This window comes from Schistocerca gregaria, chromosome 6, assembly GCF_023897955.1.
Source record: "Schistocerca gregaria isolate iqSchGreg1 chromosome 6, iqSchGreg1.2, whole genome shotgun sequence".
In the NCBI taxonomy this organism is placed as follows: domain Eukaryota; kingdom Metazoa; phylum Arthropoda; class Insecta; order Orthoptera; family Acrididae; genus Schistocerca; species Schistocerca gregaria.
The window spans coordinates 440,503,068-440,527,949 of record NC_064925.1 but is presented as its reverse complement, the minus strand read 5'-3'; the positions used below and the strand labels follow the sequence as shown (position 1 = coordinate 440,527,949).

Here is a 24,882-nt window from a genome sequence, read left to right as displayed (position 1 = left end):
CGGTCTTGGCGTGCATCCGTGCGTCGCTGCGGTCCGGTCCCAGGTCGACGGGCACATGCACCTTCCGCCGACGACTGGAGACAACATCGATGTACTGTGGAGACCTCACGCCCCACGTGTTGAGCAATTCGGCGGTACGTCCACCCGACCTCCCTCATGCCCACTATACGCCCTCGCTCAAAGTCCGTCAACTGCACATACGGTTCACGTCCACGCTGTCGCGGCATGCTACAAGTGTTAAAGACTGCGATGGAGCTCCGTATGCCACGGCAAACTGGCTGACACTGACGGCGGCGGTGCACAAATGCTGCGCAGCTAGCGCCATTCGACGGCCAACACCGCGGTTCCTGGTGTGTCCGCTGTGCCGTGCGTGTGATCATTGCTTGTACAGCCCTCTCGCAGTGTCCGGAGCAAGTATGGTGGGTCTGACACACCGGTGTCAATGTGTTCTTTTTTCCATTTCCAGGAGTGTATCTATTAGTGTTTCGCTGAAAAAAAATTGCCTGTCATCCAAAGGTTCACATTTAAGTATCCTGAGCAACACTGTTACACTTTCGTGTCGGCTGTACTGACATGCTACGATCGTCCGGTGTCTCTTGTGACGCCATCTTCGTAAGGTCTCCGAATTCTGAAGCAGTGTTCTGGAATGGGAGCAACATGTGTCATGTATTCTCTCACCGTCAGTCCGTTAGGCAATGCACTTTCCCAGAACACTTCCAACATAGATAAGACTTCCATTCCCTTACCGTACTACTGAATTTTCGATTTCGTCTCTTTTTCAACGCCACTTAGTGTTACCCCTAAGTACAAGAGACGTTCAATAAGTAATGCAACATTTTTTTTCCTCAGCCAATTTCGGTAGAAAAAAATGCGGATATTGTGGGACAGCGTGTTATATTCCCGCTTCAGTTTCGTAAAGTTCTGATTGCTGGCGACGCTAAATGTAACCTTCAAAATGGCGTCTGTACGGAAGTGCGTTCCAAGCAGAGAGCTGACATTGAGTTCCTTTTGGCTGAAAACCAGGACATCTCAGATATTGATAGGCGCTTGCCAGAATGTCTATGGAGACTTGACGGTGAACAAAAGCACGGTGAGTCGTTGGGAGAGGCGTCGGTCATCATCGCAAGAAGATCGCACAAACTTGTCCAATCATCCGTATGTCGTCCGCACGCGCACTGCTGTGACTCCTGCAATGTTGGAACTTTCGGACACTCTTTCAAGGTGAACGACGGATCACAATCAAACACCTCCTGCACAACTGGACTTTTCTGTTGGTTGTGCTGCCACACTCATCCACCAGTGGGTGTAATCAAAGGTGTGTGCCCATTGGGTTCCTCGCTGGCTAGCAGAAGACCATAAAGAGCAACAAACGACCATCTCTGCGAAATTGCTTGCGCGTTACGAGGCTCATCATGTCAACCTTTTGTCGAACATGGCATATGGCTACCGCATTGAAGGTAAATTATGTTGAAAAACAGGGTTTCATAGCGAAAAGAGTGGGGAATAATACGGTGTTTTGGAATCCTGAATAAAACCACCCTGCATTCAGAAAAAAATGTTGCTTTAGTTATTAAAAGCTGAAACAGGCTAGAGAAGCTTACCACATTACAAGTGGAAGTGGAAATACTGTCCATGTCGCTCTGCATTCCTCACGATCATCCAACCACGCTGCTTTCTTCTAGGTAGCACTATCGTCAGCGGACTTAGAGATTACTAATCATATTATCTGATAAATCATTTTATGTATTGAGAACCTTACCAGTACTGTTACGTGGCTTTGGGCCGCAACCAGTGCTACTTCTGCTGGTGCTGAATATGCTGCGTCCCATAAACGTATTGGGTTCCAACAGTCAAAAATTCTTAGTCGCTTATTTTTGAATATACTCCAATATACTCTACATGATCGTGTCTTGACTGTTAGTCGTCATTGTGATGGAGTATTGAACGCTTTTCGCAAATCTGCCTGCAAGTAATCTGCCTGTAAGTAATCTGCCCTTTTTCTACATGTACTGTTTGCAAGACATCGTGGTAAGAATTGCATCACGATGTCTGCCCAGGTAGCGCAGCGCTTTTTGGACTGGGACGTTCGCCGGCGCCCTATCGAATCTGTCCGGCGGATTAACGACGAGGGCTGGTGCGCCGACCAGCCTGTATGTGGATTTTAGGTGGTTTTCCACATCCTAGTAGATGAATACTGGTGTGATTCCCAAGTTCCGCCTCAGTTACACATTCTCAGACATTTAGAAAACTTTTTTATCAGTTTCACATGAATAACTCTACACGCAGACAGTTGGAGTACAAATATTCCATGCTAGGCGGCGAGGCGGGGCGGGGGTGGGGTGGGGTGGGGGGGGGGGTAATGAAAAGGGCGTCCGGTCACCTCTTAAACGGACCATGCTAAATTTGGCCGACCCCGCGCCGTTGCGGTGCAATGGTACAAGAAAAAGAAGAACCCCATCGTGGTCCAGTGCCTTGTTTGCTTTGAATAGCTTCTGTTGTTATTTAATACCGCAGATGCTTATTTAAATATTTCTCATTTTTGAATGTGTGCGGCAGTAAATCATTGACATGATGTTATTCATATGCCAGTATACGTTTTTAAATGGGGAATGTAATATTTCGGATATCTGTTTGTTGTCTTCAGATTCGACAACTAGAACTTCCTAGGGGTTTCTGATAGCCCGCTGTTTCATGATTTGCCAGTTATCTATTTTAATTTTTATAGGTGGATGCCCTTTCTGTCGCCACAAATGTGAGTCAGCCTAAAGGAAAGAAAATGGTACGGTCCAGCTGTTTGTGTTTCACGCAAACATTGTTTTGTTTGTTACCGTATTCTACCTTTTTTATGTAGATGAGGCGGAGACTGGGAACGAGTCCTTCATTTATCTAAACGAGAATGGGATACCGCCTAAAAGCTCACTCGGGCTAGCCAAACGTTTTCAATTCAGCGCGTAGTTTCAGTCCTGCTCTTCTCGGCGTGCCAGTCTAATAAACTAGCGCGAGGCGCATTAGTCTATATGAACAGGTCGACAATAAAACGAGTTTTAAGGTGCTATGGCCATTCCACAATACTGTGCACCACAGCGATTCCGCAGGCTTTATCACAGCTTGTTGTTGGCAGCTTTTGATTGAGAAATGTACATATAATTCACGCATAAATTCCATACGCCGCGACCGATTAAGTGTGAGAACCGACTGATTGTCTGTCAATCCACATAATTGTCCCAGTTGCATCTAGCTAACTGTTTGATGCACCCCGCCTTGACCTCCTTTCCTGTGCCAAACTTTTCGCCTCAGGGTAGCTCTTACACTCAACGACCTCTATTATTTGTTTGATGTATTCCAGTTTCTGTCTTCTCTAACAGTGTTTGCTCCTCATTTCATATCTTTACACTACACTTGATTTTCAGAGTCAATTTTCGACACTGCACAGATCATCATGCCTCTTTTACAGTGACAGGACGCATATCATGTGGATACAAGTTATGACTCTGCTGTGTCAGTGTGTCATTCCCTTTCTTGTTCCACTCACAAATTGAGTGGAGGGAATAGGATTGCCCTTGCAACTCCTAATTTCCCTTATTTTTTCTTTAGGGTTTTAGATCAATGTTGGTGGCAGTATTATCGTTAGGCAGTCTGTCATAAATTCTGGTTCCCTAAACTTCCTCAATAGTGTTCCGCGAAACATATTGTCTTGTTCCTTCCAAGTAGTCTCATCTAAGCTCACGAAGTACTTCCGTAACACTCTCGTGCTGATCGAACTGACCAGTAACCAGCGAGTGTATGCGGTCTTTTTTTTTTTAGATGGGTTACATTTTTCCCAATAAATCGTTGTCTGTACCTCGCCTTCTCTACATCTGAACTTCTGTGCCCTTCCATTTCAGTTTCGTTTTGCATCATACCATAAACAGGTAATCGAAATGATTGAGTCAACTAGCATACTATTAATATGGAATTCTCATGTTATAGGAATCTTTCTCCTGCCCATCTCTCCTGTCTGTCGGTACTAATTTACGTTCATCTGTGTTTAAAGTAAGCCTTCGTTCATCGTACTAAACATAAATCCTGTTCAGGTCGTACTGTATCACCCTACAGTCACAGAACCACGACACGTTTTAGTGTATAACAGTCACAGATTGGTGTCCACTCTTTTCAGTGGATCGCTTTTGTACACGGAGAAAAACAGCAATATTATCACACTTCCCTGGAACACATCAGACTGGAACTACCATGAGTGCTCACTTTGTAACATCCTTAAGGAATCAGTACTATTGGCTGACATATGCATTGTGTATGATCTTTTGGCTTATGGGTTACGATATGTAGTCTGTGAACTGAAGCAATATCGTGTTATAGTCTATCTTCTGCACCAACTTAGAAAATTTCCAAGTCCATTTCAGTGCATGTTAATCGCCACAACCCCACTCCAAGGTGGGCAAAGCACAACTGGCCCACCTTAATTTAAGCAGCCCAATTCACATAACATTTGGTACATGCACGGGTCGTCGGCTGCGGTGGCCCATCGTTTGGAGTGTTCGGTGCACTGTGTCTTCAGACACTCTTGTACTCTGCCCGGCATTAAAGTCTGACCTTAGTTCCGCTACATTTTACGAGTCTGCCCAGCCCAACACGTCCGACGTTTGTAATGAGGTGTGGGCGCCCAACCCCAAGGCATCTGGACGCGGTTTCATCTTGGTTTCGCCACGTCTTGAAAACACTCCTCGAAAACCCAACAAGACGTGCAGTTCAGAAATCCTTGTGCCAAGTCTCCTGGCCATCACAATCTGACCTCGGTCAAACTCAAATGGATAGCGCGTCTTCCCCATTCTCCTCACGGACAGCACGTTTACTGACACTACTTGCACCGTGCTTGTGTCTGACTAGAAATCATTTCTCGACAGGTGACGCTGCTATCACCTGGACGTGTTTGAATCGATAGAGGGTCGGTGATCATGATGTTCTGAGTGATCCATGTATAGAGGAACTGAACCCACAAGCAGAAAGTTTTGCGACTGTTTGACTCTTTTGAGGGCAAAGATAAAACTGTTGACGCTCTTCACAAGACGGAGCTGACACGTATAACAGTAACTTCTTGAGTACCACAAAGAAGTATTATTGGTTCGGTTACTGTTTACAATATACATAAATGGCCTGTTCAAATATCACAAGTGATAAAGATGTACTTGGGAAAGGCCAGGAGATACAGGAAGATATTAGCTGGATTGCGCCATAAGACACAGTTTCCTAAATGAGACATTAGATTGTAAGGCGTACGAAGGAGCAGAACAGAATTTAAGAATTATGAAGAGTAAGCTGAGCTTTGACTGAATCGTCGGCAAGAGTCAACGTACAATGAAGTGGCTGTGTGGGAGGCCTAGGTAGCAGAATTCCTTAACTTCATTGGCTTCGTGACCATCAATCCTGATGTTAAGTTTCTCGCTGTTCTCATTTCTACTACTTCTCATTACCTTCGTCTTTCTCCGATTTACTCTCAAATCATACTGTGTACTCATTAGACTGTTCAATCCGTTCAGCAGATCATTTAATTCTTCTTCACTTTCACTCAGGATAGCAATGTCATCAGCGAATCGTATCATTGATATCCTTTCACCTTGTATTTTAATTCCACTCCTGAACCTTTCTTTTATTTCCATCATTGCTTCCTCGATGTACAGATTGAAGAGTAGGGGCGAAAGGCTACAGCCTTGTCTTACTCCCTTCTTAATACGAGAACTTCGTTCTTGATCGTCCACTCTTATTATTCCCTCTGGTTGTTGTACATATTGTATATGACCCGTCTCTCCCTATAGCTTACCCCTACTTTTTCAGAATTTCGAATAGCTTGCACCCTTTTATATTGTCGAACGCTTTTTCCAGGTCGACAAATCCTATGAACGGGTCTTGATTTTTCTTTAGCCTTGCTTCCATTATTAGCCGTAACGTCAGAATTGCCTCTCCCGTACCTTTACTTTTCCTAAAGCCAAACTGATCGTCACCTAGCGCATTCTCAATTTTCTTTCCCATTCTTCTGTATATTATTCTTGTAAGCAGCTTCTATGCATGAGCTGTTAAGCTGATTGTGCGATAATTCTCGCACTTGTCAGCTCTTGCCGTCTTCGGAATTGTGTGGCTGATGCTTTTCCGAAAGTCAGATGGTATGTCGCCAGACTCATATATTCTACACACCAACGTGAATAGTCGTTTTGTTGCCACTTCCCCTAATGATTTTAGAAATTCTGATGGAATGTTATCTATCCCTTCTGCCTTATTTGACCGTAAGTCCTCCAAAGCTCTTTTAAATTCCGATTCTAATACTGGATCCCCTATCTCTTCTAAATCGACTCCTGTTTCTTCTTCTATCACATCAGACAAATCTTCACCCTCATAGAGGCTTTCAATGCATTCTTTCCACCTATCTGCTCTCTCCTCTGCATTTAACAGTGGAATTCCCGCTGCACTCTTTAATGTTACCACCGTTGCTTTCAATGTAACCAAAGGTTGTTTTGACTTTCCTGTATGCTGAGTCTGTCCTTCCGACAATCATATCTTTTTCGATGTCTTTACATTTTTCCTGCAGCCATTTCGTCTTAGCTTCCCTGCACTTCCTATTTATTTCATTCCTCAGCGACTTGTATTTCTGTATTCCTGATTTTCCCGGAACATGTTTGTACTTCCTCCTTTCATCAATCAACTGAAGTATTTCTTCTGTTACCCATGGTTTCTTCGCAGCTACCTTCGTTGTACCTATCTTCTCCTTCCCAACTTCTGTGATGGCCCTTTTTAGAGATGTCCATTCCTCTTCAACTGTACTGCCTACCGCGCTATTCATTATTGCTGTATCTATAGAGTTAGAGAACTTCAAACGTATCTCGTCATTCCTTAGAACTTCCGTATCCCACTTCTTTGCGTATTGATTCTTCCTGACTAATGTCTTGAACTTCAGCCTACTCTTCATCACTACTATATTGTGATCTGAGTCTATATCTGCTCCTGGGTACGCCTTACAATCCAATATCTAATTTCGGAATCTCTGCCTGACCATGATGTAATCTAATTGAAATCTTCCCGTATCTCCCAGCCTTTTCCAAGTATACCTCCTCCTCTTGTGATTCTTGAACAGGGTATTCGCTATTACTAGCTGAAACTTGTTACAGAACTCAATTAGTCTTTCTCCTCTTTCATTTCTTGTCCCAAGCCCATATTCTCCTGTAACCTTTTCTTCTACTCCTTCCCCTACAACTGCATTCCAGTCGCCCATGACTATTAGATTTTCGTCCCCCTTTACATAGTGCATTACCCTTTCAATATCCTCATACACTTTCACTATCTGTTCAACTTCAGCTTTCGACGTCGGCATGTATACCTGAACCATCATTGTCGGTATTGGTCTGCTGTCGATTCTGATTAGGACAACCTGGTCACTGAACTGTTCACAGTAACACACCCTCTGCCATACCTTCCTATTCATAACGAATCCTACACCTGTTCTACCATTTTCTGCTGCTGTTGATATTACCCGATACTCATCTGACCAGAAATCCTTGTCTTCCTTCCACTTCACTTCACTGACCTCTACTATATCTAGATTGAGCCTTTGCATTTCCCTTTTCAGATTTTCTAGTTTCCCTACCACGTTCAAGCTTCTGACATTCCACGCCCCGACTCACAGAACGTTACCCTTTCGTCGATTCGAATAAAAGCGTGAGAGAATTACGGAGATCTTCATCAAACTCCTGTGGCTGACACTATAAGAACGCCATTGTGCGTCATCGAGAGGTTCACTGTTAGCATTCCAAGACCTTACACTCTAAGAATTGTCAGCAGTATACACACTACTATACTCACGCTTTTATTCGAATCCACGATGAAAGGTGACACACTTCTTCGGATCTCCGCCGTTCCTTCTGTTACTCGTACCTTGTGGAGGTACCAAACCGACTAACAATACTCGTGAAAAACTTGACCAAGTGATTTGCGAGTCAGTTATTTCGTGGATCAACTAAGTTTAATATTCTTTAAATTAATCTCAGCCTGGAATCTCATTTTTCTACTAGTTTTTCGCGGGCGTTCGGCTTTAGGTCCCTCCGAATGGCTGGCACTCTTTCCAGGAATTTATTTCCTCTAGTGTAATCGAATAGTGATGGATCTCTTCACTTATTTATGCACTAGACGTTGAATTCATTTTATTTGAGAGTCAGTTGCCATTCCTTCAACCAAGTATCGTTTCTCTACAGTCCTCCCTGCATTTCGCAACTCTTCTAATTTCATAAATATCCTACGGACAACAGAGTCGTCAGTCTTCTGATTGAATTAATGCCCATGTTTACATCTCAGAGCAGCACTTACACAAAGCATCCTAAATTAACTGTTCTAAAAAAAATCAGAAAAATTAAAGCTTTTAGAGAGCTCTTCCCACTTACCATTCGCGAATGAAACGGAAAAGGAGCAAATGATAGTGGTAGTAGAAATGGTCTCCGCCTTACACCGTAAGATGATATCCGGTTGTAGATGTAGATAACATCAAGCAAATGCATCAGATACTGTTACACAATCTAAGACTATCTCTGTTATGGATATCAGAGGGATTTGGCTTTATTAAGGATCGTACCAACGCCATCGTTTAAAGTGTTTTGCTCATGGCGACAAACTGTTTTCGATTTTTGCTGCACAAGCACAGTATGAAAGGAGACTACTGCAAATTTCAGCGGCACAGTCGACCGAGATCAAGAATTTTCACGTGCTATCCTTTCAAGAGATGCGATATGCTACTACAGCCTCGATGTGGAATAGAACAGGCAACCATCACGTGCACTTTGTACACATGTCTGCATTGCATTTAGGCGGACGTACAAAGATGTGGGACGTTACTGATTCAGTCGAACGCAACATAATCGTCACTTATTGCTTCCAATAGTTCTGCAAATTGTTGAGAAAATACAGTTACTATCGATACACAATATCTCTCTTTATTCTGTCGCTAGATGACACATGACCTGTCAGTCACCTGGGTTGCTTTTGCAAAGCAACTTATTCTGCTCAGTGTGGCAAAAATAATATAATTTTTATGATTTTCCATATGCGACAGAAGACTCCCAGAAGACGAAAAACTAATATTGGGTACAGCATTTTGCTGTTACGTTGCCATGTTAGGGCTTGAACTGACTGTGCAAGCCTTTTCTAATCCACTGACTTACTAATATTTTTCACCATAGCCGACCCTATATTTACTAATTAAATCTATGAAAATCAGCATTTTTTTTATCTAAATACTTTTCTCAAAATAATATAATTGTTTTGTTAGCAATCTCTGTATATAAAAGGCAGTGTCATGACTGGTTAACTGAGTAACTCATTATCGCCCGTCGAAACCGCTAAGGATAGAAACTTGAAATTGGAGGTATGGATATTGTGCTGTATGCCTCAGTTAAGAAGGAATTTTTCGACATTCCGACACTAAGAGGTGAAACAGGGATTGAAGGTATTTATTTTAAAAAGTGTGGCTATTAAGGCAAATTTGGATCTAGATCTCGGTCAGAAATAAAGAAATCCGTGTTTTATCATTTTTGGAAATTTAACCCTATCGCGGTGAAATAGTGGGCGAAAGCTTTTTTCGAAACTATATCATTATTAAAGAACTACTAAAGTATTTTCAAAGCTACATCCATGACCATTGATATTTCACTTCTCGGTTGCAAATTAAAAAAAAAAAAACACGTGTTTCAGGGTTTGGGGAATTGAACCCCTGAGGGGGTGAAATAGGGGATGAGATTGTTTACGAGAAAATTTTGTTATGAAACCATTTTAAAGCTAAATCTGCGAATGTTTAAATTTGGCTTCTCAGTTAGAAGTAAAATAGAATTCGTGTTTCATTGCTTCTGGAAATTCAGCCTCTAGGGGGTGAAACGTAGGATGAAAGTTTTTATGTAAATATCTCATTGTGCAAGCATTTTTGAAGCTAAATTTATGAAGATTTGTATTTTTCTTCTCTTTTGCAAATAAAACATACTCATGTCGCTGTATTTGGAAATTCTACACCTAAGGGGATGGAACGTTTTATGAAAATATTTCATTACGAAAGCATTTTTAAAACTAATTCTCTGAAAATTGTTGTTTGCCTTCTCAGTTGTATACGAAAAATTATATTTTTCACTGTTTTTGGGAATTCAACCCGTTAGGGGGTGAATAGGGTCAAACTGATTCACTGACTCATCATTCCCCAGCCCAAACCGCTAAGGATAGCAATGTGAAGTTTGGAGAGGGTGTGGATTTTTTACTGTAAGTATCGTTCAAGAAGAGATTTCCAGAAATTCCACTCCTAGAGGGGTGAAATAGGGGATGAAAGGATTTTTGAAAGTGTGTGGCTATTAAGGAAATTTTGAAGGTAGAGCTACGAAAACTGATATTTGGTTTCTCTGTCAGAAAATAAGAAATACGTGTTTCAGAATTTTTGGAAATTCGACCATTAAGGAGGTAAAACAGTGGGTGAAAGTTTTGAAAATAAATAATTGCAAATGAGCTACTAAAGGATTTTCAAGGTTACATCTATGACAGTTGGCATTACACTTCTCGGTTAGAAATTAAAAAAAAAGAAAAACGTGTTTCAGTGTTTCTGGAAATTCAGCCCCTAAGGGAGTGCAATAGGGGATAAAAAGTTTTAAGAGACTATTTCGTTACATTAAAAAATTTAAAGCTAACTTTATGAAAATTGCAGTTCACTCCTCGGTTAGATACAAACAGATATTTTTGTTAGGGGATAAAACTTGCTATGGAAATACCTCCAAAAGAAAGCAAATCACGATTAACAAAAACTTCGGAGACCAGCTAGCAGAATCTCTTTTTGGTCAGAAGTACATAAAAACAAAAACAAAGATCTCTGCAGGCCTTCAGACTAAGCGAGCGAAACAGCGGGCGCTAAGCTAGTTCCTTATAAATTTAAGGCTACTATTTATTGAAGTGATGAGGAGTGAAGATAATACTGTTTTAGAAATTTTTCTTGGTGTGGTATACCCGAAAAAATCTAGGGTTCTGCAACGTCACTGCATATTTCTCACACTCACACCGTGTATCACTTTTCTTCTTTCCTGTTTTGCAAACTACACTATTTCTGGAGGGGGTTTTCTTGATGGGATTGTGGATGGTGAGGATCAGACCTACAAAATCCTGAAAACGATTGCTTATAACTCGCAAAATATCCACCACTAAATAGATCGACTTCTCAACTTTTCAATGGTATGTAACATGTCATACCATCTACACTACTGGCCATTAAAATTGCTATACCAAAAAGAAATGCAGATGATAAACGGGTATTCATTGGACAAATATATTATACTAGAACTGACATGTGATTACATTTTCACGCAATTTGGGTGCAGAGATCCTGAGAGATCAGTACTCAGAACAATCACCTCTGGCCGTAATAACGGCCTTGATACGCCCGGGCATTGAGTCAAACAGAGCTTCGATGGCGTGTACAGCTACAGCTGCCCATGCAGCTTCAACACGATACCACAGTTCATCAAGAGTAGTGACTGGCCTATTATAGTGAGCCAGTTGCTCGGCCACCATTGACCAGACGTTTTCAATTGGTGAGAGATCTGGAGAATGTGCTGGCCAGGACGGCAGTGGAACATTTCCTGTATCCAGAAAGGCCCGTACAGGACCTGCAACATGCGGTCGTGCATTATCCTGCTGAAATGTAGGGTTTCGCAGGGATCGAATGAAGGGTAGAGCCACGGGTCGTAACACATCTGAAATGTAACGTCCACTGTTCAAAGTGCCGTCAATGCGAACAAGAGGTGACCGAGACGTGTAACCAGTGGCACCCCATACCAACACGTCGAGTGATACGCCAGTATGGCGAAGACGAATGCACGCTTCCAATGTGCGATCTCCGCGATGTCGCCAAACACGGATGCGACCATCATGATGCTGTAAACAGAACCTGGATTCATCCTAAAAAGTGACATTTTGCCATTCGTGCGCCCAGGTTCGTCGTTGAGTACACATTCGCAGGCCCTCCTGTCTGTGAGCAGCGTCAAGGGTAACCGCAGCCATGGTCTCCGAGCTGGTAGTCGATGCTGCTGAAAACGACGTCCAACTGTTCGTACAGATGGTTGTTGTCTTGCAAAAGTCCCGATCTGTTGACTCAGGGATCGAGACGTGGCTGCACGATCCGTTACAGCCATGCGGATAAGATGCCTGTCATCTCGACTGCTCCTTCCTGTCGGTTAAATTTCGCGTCTGTAGCCCGTCACCTTCGTGGTGTAGCAATTTTCATGGCCATTACTGTATTAACAGAGAAGAGGAAATAATAAGAAGACGCTATGGCTGCTCGGCCCGATTCACAGCCACCAATATAATAATGGACTTGAAATCTGCGTCCGGCTATGGGCTGGCTGCATAAGCCTACGGGTTTCCCCCAAGAGGTAAAAAGACAAGACAAGGCAAAATCAGAGACATTAAGAAATTTAAGGAAACGCACCGACAAAATTTTCCGTTCTGTACTTGTAGACGTAGTCGTAAAATAATGAGTTAAGAGCCCTGTCATTAACTATAAAAACTACCCTTCGCTGCATCCTGCCGTGACTGACATTTATAAACAAATATATGAATTAAGTTTTGCACCGAAAGCGTATCTGGAAAAATGCGTGGGCTTAGATACCTGAGGATCCGTGAAATAAAGAATAAACCTAAGAATTATTAGTGTTAACAATAACGAAAAAGAAGGCAGTCTGTTCGAATGTGCACATTTGCAATCAAAACATGCTGCTGGGTAACATGCAATACCGTGTTGTTTCAGTCTGTGTATTGCAATATGCTTGAATTCTCGTACACATGCTGTCCATGATATGACCGAGACGTTACTACATAATTAATCCTGTACCACTCCCAGACGGTGGCCTGAAGAGCGCTCCTGCGACGAACTACTGCAAGTTTCAAGTAGTCTGAAGATCATGTGCCGATTGTGTACAACCCTCAAATTGTCCTCGATGGCGATAAGAGGCGTCCAACATTCGTACATGGACGCCAAAGGGCCAAATTGATCGTGCGGAGATGGTTGCATACAGTTTGAGTCGACACAGTCCCCCAGTTGCCTCCAAAAAGGCAGGGCGCAGATCTGTTACATTCCCTTCGGGTGTGCAGCGAGTCATAATTTGTAGGTACCGGTCATCTGCTGGTGTTTTAGACCGCAAACGACCATTAAAAGAGAGATCTTTAGTATTTTATGTCTCAAAGCGGCGGCCGAATTTTCGAATGACGTCGCTGTGGTGTACTCCAATGCGGAAGAACTTCCCAGTGATGACTAACTTTCTTACCGTAAAGTGACAATGTGGGCTCGGTCTAAGCTTGAAATAACCATAGGAGGCGTTCTGATTGGAGGCGAGACAGCGCACTCAACTGAACTGCGGGAATGCTGATTGTTCTTTTAACTCCGTCACACAGCTATTTCCTATAGCCTAAGGTGTACTGAAAAAGGGATTTCCGACATAAATAGAGCACAAATCGTGCAAGTCACATGAGAGTAGTTCGAAACTTTTTTGAGGAATTTATATTGGTGTAGACGTAGTTGTACCACACTCATAGTTTTCTTTCGAAGCCCTAACAGCGGCTTTGTTTGCTCACTAAATCATGGGAATTCAGGTCCGCCTATTATACAAACAATTGTTTTTCTTGATGCTGAAAACATATTGCGGCACCTTTATGTCAACATCATTGGCTACTTATATTCGGTTACTACTTTCTGGAGTGTTAGTTTATGTAGGGCCTAACACTCTAGGAGGTAAGAAATGATTAAAAAAATAAAAAAAGAAGACAATTGTTTACATAATAGGCGGACTGAATTCCCGTAATTTATTTCCAATGTGTTGGTAGTTTTGCTATTGCAAAAGCACACACATCGTATTTGTGACACGACGCAATTTTCTTTACCGGCCGTAGCTGCCCTTCTTCCTAAGATGAGGACTGCTTCCTGGACAGCGAGCGACGCAGTTCCTGTGTCGCTCGCTACCTGATGTCGCCTGGCGGTCGCCAGTCGGCGGCCGCCACCTGCAGGCCGGATGTGGGCGCAGCGTGCCCTTGTTTGCGACCTCCTTTATGCGCGGCGCCTCTTTAAAATTGTTTCGTGCGGGAGTACGCCGCCCTCGCTGCAACGCCGCCAGTGGCAGCGCAGAGCCGAGGGAACAAGAAAGAGCTTTCAACGACAATCGAGAGCAAAGAGGAGGACCGGTTCCGAAAACTTCCCTCACTCCACTGCCCCACCCTTCACGGTCGGCGCCCCCTCGCCTCGTCGCCCTCTCCTCCCTACGTACTATTTGTTGATTGCGGGGCGAGCGATGACGTCAGCGCCGGCATGCGGATTATGATTGGTTAACCATTAGGCGAGGGGTTTGGCCAGGGGCCCCCGACTTTCGTGACGGGTCTCCCCTCCACCGACGCCGGCGTCATGCGCGCAGCGTCTCGGTTCCGTAGTTCGGCACCCTGCCGCTAGAGTTCGCCAGAGGCGCCGACCAGAGACTTTGGCTGTACCACAGGGAGCCGGAAGGCAGGCCGCGAGAGCTGATCTGCAACGCGGTGGTGCGTCTGTGGTTGGTGCCGGTCGTGGTGCCGCGGTCTCCAAAGCATCGTCATCGGCTGTCACGGTGTTCGAGTAAACGGCTGTGGGAGTCATGACGGCACTGATGCCCAGGGACTTCTCCTCCGTCACCGACTCGCCCTCGCCGTGCCGTCACTAGTGCTTGTTTTGGAGTGATAAACGGACCGGCGTTACCCGTCAATCGTGTGTGTGTTTGCCATGCTGTACAACGTGCCCTGCTATCACAGCTACTCGCCGCTGCCCTGTTACCAGGTAATCTACGCCGCGTGTGTCATCTCGTAGCCATCTCACAGCCACCATAGAAAGTGGCCAGAGGAAAAGTTTCGGCATCTCTCTCTCTCTCTCTCTCTCTCTCTCTCTCTCTCTCTCTGCAACAACAACACACGGCATGGCTGAAAGTGTTTGGCGAATAATGCTGCGGAGAAAAAAATCAGTATTCTTCTTACAGTCTGTAATACACTTACCTTGTCTTTACGGCCGCAGTAGTATCGTTTCAAAACAAACACAAGTTTGTTAAGTTCATCCGTCGGCCAATCTAGACAACTCATCACCCCTCAACAATTGCAATTATAGAGGTTCATCGTCTCTTAGAACACTCACCTATGAGCTTAACTGCTAAGTTTAAGTGTTAGGAGTGGGTCGTAAAGTTGTAACAAGTCTTCCTTCAGTTCTGCTTGGTGGATAGTACAACCACTCGAAAGGTAATAAAGAACAGCTCAAACTAGAACCATGCCCTGGCTTCTGTTTCAAATTTACACCAGCCGACTAGTTAATTGTATATGTCTGTTCCGTTTCATGTCGGGTCTGGATTCATATATGTAATTGAAAAGAATCAGATACCCGATTCTTTTAGAAATGGGTGTGTTTTGGTACTGTCTTCTTCACGTCACCTGCGTCAACTTTTTGCCATTACTGTAAGGAACTGTTTTAAAACATACGTTTTTTGCAGTCAGCATCGGGCCAAATGGTGGAAAATTATCTTACCTCGTCTCTCTTGTCTAGAGAGAAGAGCCACAATTTGTCGAATGTCCAAATGATATGGTAACGCTTAGACAAACGTTTTGGATTTTCCTTATGCCACCAATTCATTATGACATTTATCTAATGTTATTGCCATCGTGCAGAGCTGTAGCACCTGGATAAGATAAAGCTATAACCAATCTGCATTTTATTCAATAGGTTAAAATATACACCGACAGACAGAAAGTTCATGTATTCAATTTGACAGACACGCAAGAATAAACTGTTTACAGATGCACATATGTGCAACCTGAAATCCATTACATTAATTATTGATGTAAACAAAAACACTAAGAATTTCCAGTGTCCCAAAGAAAGTGGTTTTCCGATTCATTCTTTTCGTTTCTTGTGTTTCACCCAGGAGTCGTCGTACACGTTATCGAAGTTCATACGATAAACAATAGACCGTCTAGCGCTACTATGGAAAACGGCTGCAAACTACCAGTGCTATCACTGATCAAAAAAAGAAAAAAGGTTCCATTTACACAGCGTCTAATTATCGAAACTTATTTTACAGGGTAAAGTTAATCGATATCATTCACTAAATAAAACCTTACCGACCTTATTCGTTGATCTTTGGTGCTCCCCTACCATGCTCCTGCCGGTGTGTGAGCGACAACGATGCCATCAAAGAAGATTCTACGGTGTTCAGCTGCACCTGTGTTTTGATGTGTGACTTTCACAGCATCTTTAGAATCTCCCACACCATCACTCTCCGCGATGAGAGTTCGTTTTTTTCTTACATTGCAACTTTGGACGGACATAATCGTAGTCTTCTGTTATGGTGTCAAATACTCATATTTTATTTTGTCAGTGTCGGTGTCTTCCTGTATGGTGTGAAGCTAATTTTAATGTTTTTTTACTCTCATACAAAATGTATAGAGCCATCTTACAGTTATGGCTGATTCGAAATTTTTGTAATGCACTGACAAAAATTATTTTAGTGTAATGTCTGTGTTAAGAATGGTAGCATCCATTGCCAAGTGCAACTTCTCGAAAAGCGTCTCCTGATGAGCTTCTGGTCTCTTTATACTAGTCCTTCATACGTTGTCAGAAGCGCGAACGATTGTCTATATATCATACAGTTTGATCGAATAAAATATTTTTCTTTATGACAGCTACAGATGGTCATTTTTAATGACAAGTTGCTTTTTTAAGAATAATGAAGTAATAAAATAAAAGTAACTGGAGAATATATAAATTAATTCCTCCCATATGCGTCTGCACGGACGCAGCCGTTTGACGCATAGCCGGTTTGGGTGTTTTTGTGTTCCACCTTAGAGAAATAGGATAGCAAAATAATGCTGTTACACTTGAAACACTTACTTAAGTTATTTCACGGACAAAAATAACGGATTTCCGCTATAGTTCTTAAGTAATTATTTTAAAAAATAGTTCTTCTTTTCTGTCACAAGTTAAGCAATTCTAAAACTTTCATCTTTTAATTCACTCCTGTTACGATTTGTGAACCGTAGGTTATGTCTACTTCAGGCATTGACGACCTCTTAATCTCCGTCATTAAGAAACTGCGTGTTCCCAAATTGTGTGGTGGTTATTTATGAATTATTTCTTAATACATGCAATAACAGTGTTTGGTGTTGCATAGACAAAAACATATCGTTATAGAATTCTACATACTCTCTGCTATGAAAATATTTTCAGCAGTCTAAATTAACTTCTGTAACAATTTAACTGGCCTAATTTCACACAATATTTAGCTTTATGTCCTTTTCCGAGCTCTTATGTGGTCATGAAAACATAAAGCTAAACACAATTTCTGTTCATAACTCTTAAATTGTTAGTAGATACATCGGTATAAGGTTGTTATCTCAGTATTTCATTTGCAAACAGCAATTTTTAAATATACTTCTCGTAGCCCCATAATCCATTTAAAGATGACTGCGTTCTTTAAGAAACTGATAATTTCTTCTCAACACCTTTTCCTTCCAATAGTCTCTTCACGAGTGAAGGTGACGTGAACTGTCGAGTATTTCTTTTTTCCAACAGTGCACTACACCTGCCAATGCGTGTTAAAGTACTCCAGGTACATCTAGATTGTATCATATTTTGATACAGCCTGCAGACTGAGATTCAATAAATACAGGCATTCGTACATGGGCCGTGGGTCTGTTATTCTAATCATAACGCTGTTATATTGCCAACACATTAACTAACTGAGCTAGGTGCAAAAACCGTTCATAATTTCACTGTAATTCTCCCCTTGCCCCCTCTACTAAAAATATGTGTATGTATATTGTCTCATTCTAATTGGAGACAGATTCCCATATCATCACTAACACCGTAAAAATTACAATTTTCGCTGATATGTATATATATTTTCTCTCTAAGTGAAAAAAAGTATGCGACTCCTGCGGCGGAGGAAGAGCCGAGCGATGTAGCAATCTTCAGTTCGTTAAAATATGGAGTATTTTCATCGACGCCATCCAGTTCACTTTCGAGTTGACTTTTAAGTGGGGTTTTATAGTTCTCATGATACTAGAGACGTTATGGCAGTGTTTTTACGTATGGTGTGATACGGTATCAGTTTTCGGTTTTACATAAACAATTCCGCTCGGTATTTTCCAGACAGTCCTTTACTGCAGATGAGACTTAAAATTAACAGTTCAAAAGCGTAAAATTTACTACTACCGTTACGAAACGACGAGCACTCTAACGGTTTAAAATGGGAGAATAACATTTGACATCACTGCTGTTCTGTTGAAAAAGTTGAATGAAATTCATATTTAGCAACAACAGAGTTCTTTTTTGCACGTTTTAGTAACGATTTATACCTCCGTAGTTCCTCAGAAAACACAAAAAAATAAATATAAAAATTTTAGGTACAATAATTAAATTTTCATCTGTACAAGAACAAAATTTAGTCGTAATTGTTATGCTTAACTTGTTTAGCCTCAGACGTTAATCACAGAACAGACATATCAAGTTTTATGGTATCATTTTCTGCGTTTCTTAAAATTTTCAATATACTACACTCGCAGACATACAAGATGCTTCCAATGCCGGCCGCGGTGGTCTAGCGGTTCAGGCGCTCAGTCCGGAACCGCGCGACTACTACGGTCGCAGGTTCGAATCCTGCCTCTGGCATGGATGTGTGTGATGTCCTTAGGTTAGTTAGGTTTAATTAGTTCTAAGTTCTAGGGGACTGATGACCACAGCAGTTGAGTCCCATAGTGCTCAGAGCCGCTTGAACCATTTTTTGCTCCGAATGATCAATTTCTACATTTGTCAGCTCTGAATCGCTTTAAAGGCGTCCAAAATTTCCTCGAGAGCAGGAAAAGCTCCATCCTTGTTCATTTTTACACTTTTGTATCACCATTGTCATTCTAATTTGCCTTCCATTTTTCGGGGTCCAAGATGAGGCCATCAATTTTAATTAACTGCAGACGAAAGTACCCTCTGAGGTACGCTAAAAATTTATTTTTTCTGTATTGTTTCATTTCTTTTTTATTTTTGTATGTTGAGGGGGGGGGGGGGGTATTTCTTTGGAATGGGTAAAGAGTGCGACACCGATGTACGCGGTACAAGTGCTCTGTAAATTGACCAAGAATTACATCCGCTTACAGCTGGGACTCACAAATGACGCTTGCTAGGCATTTGACTACCGAGATAAGCGGAAAAATATTTCCGCTTTCCATAAAATCGGTGTTCTTGTGCTGCATAATTGTATCACTTTTGTTACAATTTTTTTATTTACAATGGGAGAAGTGAAAGAATGAAGAAGGAGAGTTGCACTTAATAGCGTTATTTGATGTACTTACAGCCCTCTTGACGGAGCGTGTGTAACACTTCGCGCAGCGTGAATTCAGTATTGATGATGCTGCAAGTACACAGCTTACTAAGCGATCGGCGCGACTGTGGGCTAGTCAGCATTAAGGAACGACTTCGGTGAGAGGTTTGTTGGGACACTGCCGCTTTGTTTCCTCCCCTAAGTATATTTGGCCAGCTTTTATGAAATTATCAGTGCCATTTCATCGGCGTTCCTGCGAGACTTCCCCGATGAACTTCTCATTACTTGATTGACAGGACAAACGGAACGGGTCATTGGTTTCCGGGACAAGTCGTTGCACAGGTCGCTCTAATCTTTTCCCAGAGCAAACTCGCCGTTCGTAATCCTCGGCAGTCTAAGGACTCGGCCTCCTTGGGCCTTGTGGGAGCTGTCATTATCTGCGTCATCAGAGAAAGACGCTGTCCCAATAATTTATTTTGCCTTTACGCAAGCAATTCGCCTTCGATTATCATTTTAAGCCCACCCTTGTTTGCTGCAAGTAATCCACTGAAGTGTGCTGCTCATTTCGAGTTTATTGACAAAAATATTAAGAAATTCTGCAACAGTGCGTAGCACATCACGATTTTTTTTAAATTTCTTTGTGCGCATGCCCATATGTTGTTATTGTCGATGTATAAAATGTCTATTAGACAGATAGAAGTTATGACCATTCTCACATTGATAGGTGTTTTTTGCAAATATGGTAGCTAATTATTCGGTTTTCGTATTTCTTTTCGGATAGACCATACAAATTCCCCTTCCATTTCTTTATATTGCTGCAGCCTTTTCCTTACGTTTGTTACTATTTTTTTTACTATATCAATTTGCTTCGGAAATGTTGTAAATAATATACAGTTTATCAGTTTTACTCCTCAAAATAATTTGTCTCGCAACGAATTTGGATTAAATTTTACACGTGTGCTCAAAACCGCGAAGCTTCAGCGTTAGTCCGTTCCTATTTACGTGTGATACAGTATCCCTAATATTTCTCATACTCTTACAATAGGGCGGAATTAAATATTCCAAAATTACTTTGAAGAAATGAATTTATCCAGTATTATAACGGTCGTAGTTTACTAGATGATCATGCATACAAAATAGCTGGCACAATTGCTTGAATTAGGACGCTCGTTTGATAACATAATTGAATTTTAAATTGTCAGTATTTCAAGACACTGGCGGCGAAGTTAGCGTATTAAAAGAGTTACAAAACATAAATTTTCGGTTACAAATGCGATATAAATTCCACGTCTTATATATTTTTTGTGAAGATCAGTAAGTAGATGTTGTCAGACTACGACTAAAAAAGTCCGGGATTAAATCCTGTGACGGCTCCAGGATTTTTCCTGTCATTTGTGGTTTTCAATTAACTAACATTCACGAATGTATCCAATATTAGTCAGGATTACTGACTAATTTTTAAGCAACACAATTAAAACGACAGAGGTTACTTTTAAAGTGAACGATATATGTATTTTCCATCTGGTCCACTGGCCCAAACATTCTCGCGATCCCATGGTTGTTTACATTTTCGTCCAACTGTTACTACGTAAGTCACTGTCCAGCAAACATTTTTTTACCACTACACGTGTATGATAAAAATGAATCTTATGAATTTGTAATGATTTCTCTCGAAATTACTTTACAAAAATAAAATAAGCAGAATTCATCGTTGCTTTCGCTCGCATTTTGTACTGTCCATCTCGGGTTCCTCGACCACACTTGTTTGAATGACTTATTTAAAGGGCCAAGTGACCGAAATTCTTAAGCAGTTATCACTTGCAACTGCTGTTGACACCAGCAACAAACAATGACTTATCTTTAATACTGCATCTCACGATCGCTGGTGCAATGGTGCAAAATCGAGAAATTACTTAAAGAATCCTGAGCAACATAGCAAACAAGAATTATATATATATATATATATATATATATATATATATATATATATATATATATATATATATAAACAAGAATTCTTTCGTAATTTTCGGAGACAAGTGGTTTCCCTGGCGCACCATGAAATATCTCTCAGTAGTGTAATAAATATGAATCCTCCAAAGATTACAATTTTGATATCAAGTAAGCAGAAACTAAAACGAAGTATTTAAATTCCTGTCGTAAACAAACGTGGCACTCATAAATGGTGGCTGATATTATTTAATGATAAGAAAACGTTTCCACTTCTGTTTACACATATTAAAGCGGAGCTTAAATGTATTTTGTAGCATTGGTATGTCCCAGAGTTAAGCAAGTTTTCGAATCAGGCTTATAATAGTCATCGTTGATAACATGTCTAGAATTTCTACAGCAGCGATAATTTAGTTGCTTTATGTTCCCGTATGTTTGCTTGTAAAGAAAGAACATTGTCGTTTTTCTTAAGATCTAAATTTGACAATGTTCGGTTAGTTGGTTTCGTTAAAATGACTGCCTCGTTAGCTAGTAATGCAGGAAATTTTACGAACTTCCAGAAGTCCGCAACATGTTGTTGTGTCAGATTTGTCGTTACATTTTATTCTGTCGTTTTCTCGAATTGTTGCCAAAGGCGTCAGAAGAAACATCAATTAACTGTATTCATTTTAATTTATTCTTTCCTTGCAAATTTAGAGAGCAGAAGGATTTATAGTCCCCAACGTTGTATTGTTTTCAATTTATTATTTGGTTATTTACGAAATAGTGCTAGGTACTGAATACTTTTTGCTATGAAACAGGTGTACCAAATCGTAGTTATGTCGAATTTGGCCCCTTTCAATGCTGCATCTCCTGTCTGCATAAGATATGGATTTGATACGTTTTTGTACCCAATAATTTCTAATTTTCATTGTGCCCACTTTTTAACACCGATTACTGATAAATATGAGAGTCCGGGGAAGATCGGGAGGGGTGGGGGAGTTACGGGGCGTCACTAGCGTGGCTTTGCGTAAAATATTTTATCACAAGCATAAAATCAATAACTAAATTCTCTAACATAGTAGTAGATACTAATATATATGCAAAGAACCATGGAAGGCGTAAACGGATGCGATGGTAGTCCATTACATATCCCCAGTCACTTTTTTCGCCATGGAATTACGAATTTATAGGTCTTGGATTATCGTCAAAATTGTTGTGAAAGAAAAGCTTTTAGGGAAGAATAGGGAATTTGTGTGTTTGGCATATGTGTCTTTAAAATTATATTGAATTCAGCATTGAGAACGAGACTGAGGGTTTCTTGACAACATTCTCAGAGAAGCATTTTCTATAAACGTGTATAATGAGGGCATCTATCAGTGCGAAGTTTTCTTATTCTATCAAAAACATTTTGTTTGCCATGTTTATAATTTTAAGACAGATTCATGCGTGAGTCACGTTGCAAGTAACTAGTGGACGCCAACCATCGCAATGGTAAGTTTATGATTACACGTAAAATAATAAAAATTGTATTAAAAAAGTGTATCGAATATATTCTAATAATCTTCGTTCAATAGGTGTTCGCAGGTATATCAGAATAAACTAACTACAGACAAATGGTTCTGAGCACTATGGGATTTAACATCTTAAGTTATCAGTCCCCTAGAACTTAGAACTACTCAAACCTAACTAACCTAAGGACATCACACACATCCATCCCTGAGGCAGGATTTGAACCTGCGACCGTAGCGGTCGCGCGGTTCCAGACTGAAGCGCCTAAAACTACAGACAAAACATAAATTTAATTTCTCTAGTACAGTCACTCCTTTCGTTATGTGGACGTTATGCTGATGTTTTGTGTGTGGCAGAAGGGAGTGGTTTACATTTATGACTGGAACCTTTCACGGACATTTCTCTCAATGACGCAGCCGGAAGAAAAAAATGTTTTTTGCCGATGTGGAGGAAAACGCGCTGAAAGCTGACTTGACTGTTTCATTCACTTGTTACTGTTAACAGACTTTGCTTCAGTCTTCTGTACTGAAGCGTCTCATTTGCTTATGCTACCCTACCGATTATTCATTGATTTAAAAATATTAAGCGTGGTTATTGTCATATGGTTAGTGATCAGGAAGCTTAGTTGCCACCTCACGTTATATAGTACGGGCGACAATAATTATTAATGAACTTATTCTCTAGAAAGCGTAACTGCATCAAGACGATAGTTCGTTTATGGTTTGTTTGTGGACTCCCCCAAAGTGAATCACAGTTGCTTCACAGCGAAGGACCAATGTGTGTGTGTGTGTTTTTTTTTCTTACACTTAAGAGAGATTTAAAAAGTAGTGCCTCAGTGAAGCTAGCCAATTCTTGTTGTTTTATGTGGGGTTATTCGTCCACTTTTGTTAGCGCTATATAATTTGTTTTCATTCTGTCTTCCATTATAGAAGAAGTATAATTTTCATTCTGTCTTCCATTATAGAAGAAGTATAATTTTCGATACCTTGTGTCATCCATGTTGTGCTGTGGTTAGGAAACTGTTTACGTCAATAATAGATAAGACTTATATGGAATGTTTTGAGGACTGCGACTGCATTGTAAATTTAGTTACTTGTAATTTTGTAGCTTGCACAAACATACTCTGCTACTCGATTTGACATTTGTGAGCAAATGTCTTACAGAAAATGTAAGCTCGCTATTTGGTCGGTAAATGCTGTTATGCTACGCCGTTCTCTCTGTCTTGTATCTTACAAATGGGAAGAACAGCATATGAATTTAATGACGAGGAATTTTTTATATATGTATACAGGGCGAAGAATTTTTGTAGGTAAATATTTTTTACAAGTTCAACAAATATATGAGTATAATGAATTTTCCTTCGTAGGACACCGTAGTATTGTAGAACTTTTTTAAATAAATGCCCTCCATTTGACTGTGAATTGCTATTCATTTATTTCATACAATCCTGATTTCGGTTTATAGCCATTCTCAAGTGCAAGTTGAAATGTCACAAAAATTTGATCTGTCTAAATGAGAAGTCAGTGCCTGGTCATATAAACTAGTCGTCATATTAAAGGATTTGATAATAACCAAATCCTGTCTATTTATATGTTATTTCGACGATGACATGTCATTTAGGCGGGTCGGACATTTTGTGACATTTCAACTTGCACCTGAGAATGGCTGTAAAACCGAAATCATGATTGTATGAAATAAATGAATAGCAATTCACAGTCAAATGGAGGGCATTTATTTTAAAAAAAACGTTCTACAATACTACGGTAGTAATTTACAGTAAAATAACGGAAATTTCTTTAAAAGAAATATAAATTAGATAGAAACAAGGAATTTTGCAGCGCAGATTTCAAAGAGCTACGTAACACACATTATTAAGCGAGTTTATCCTCTGATACTATTGACACTGAAGATCAGCTTCTTGATGTATAGATAATGTTAATTTGAGATGTCAAAAATTACTTCTAAATGTCCTTGTTTATTACGTAAGCCGTTTGCTGCACACCACAGCCGTAAGGAGTCCATGTACAAACACGCGTCAGTATATTAATATTTGCATTTTGTTCCGTGTATTGCAATT

The 24,882-nt window shown here is 40.9% G+C and overlaps 1 protein-coding gene across 4 annotated transcripts in view; it reads left to right on the top strand.

The window, feature by feature from the left end:
• LOC126278064 (eyes absent homolog 2) overlaps positions 1-24,882 on the top strand; it is a 1,079,207-nt gene that overhangs the window by 375,908 nt on the left and 678,417 nt on the right. Inside the window, exon 1 of one of the 4 annotated variants that reach the window (XM_049977888.1) lies at positions 14,479-14,848. The exons of the other annotated variants lie outside the window; for them this stretch is intronic. Within the exon in view, the coding sequence (XP_049833845.1) occupies positions 14,795-14,848 (54 nt within the window). The 5' untranslated portion in view covers positions 14,479-14,794. Of the gene's footprint in view, positions 1-14,478; positions 14,849-24,882 lie in introns of those variants that run through there. 4 annotated transcript variants of the gene reach the window in all.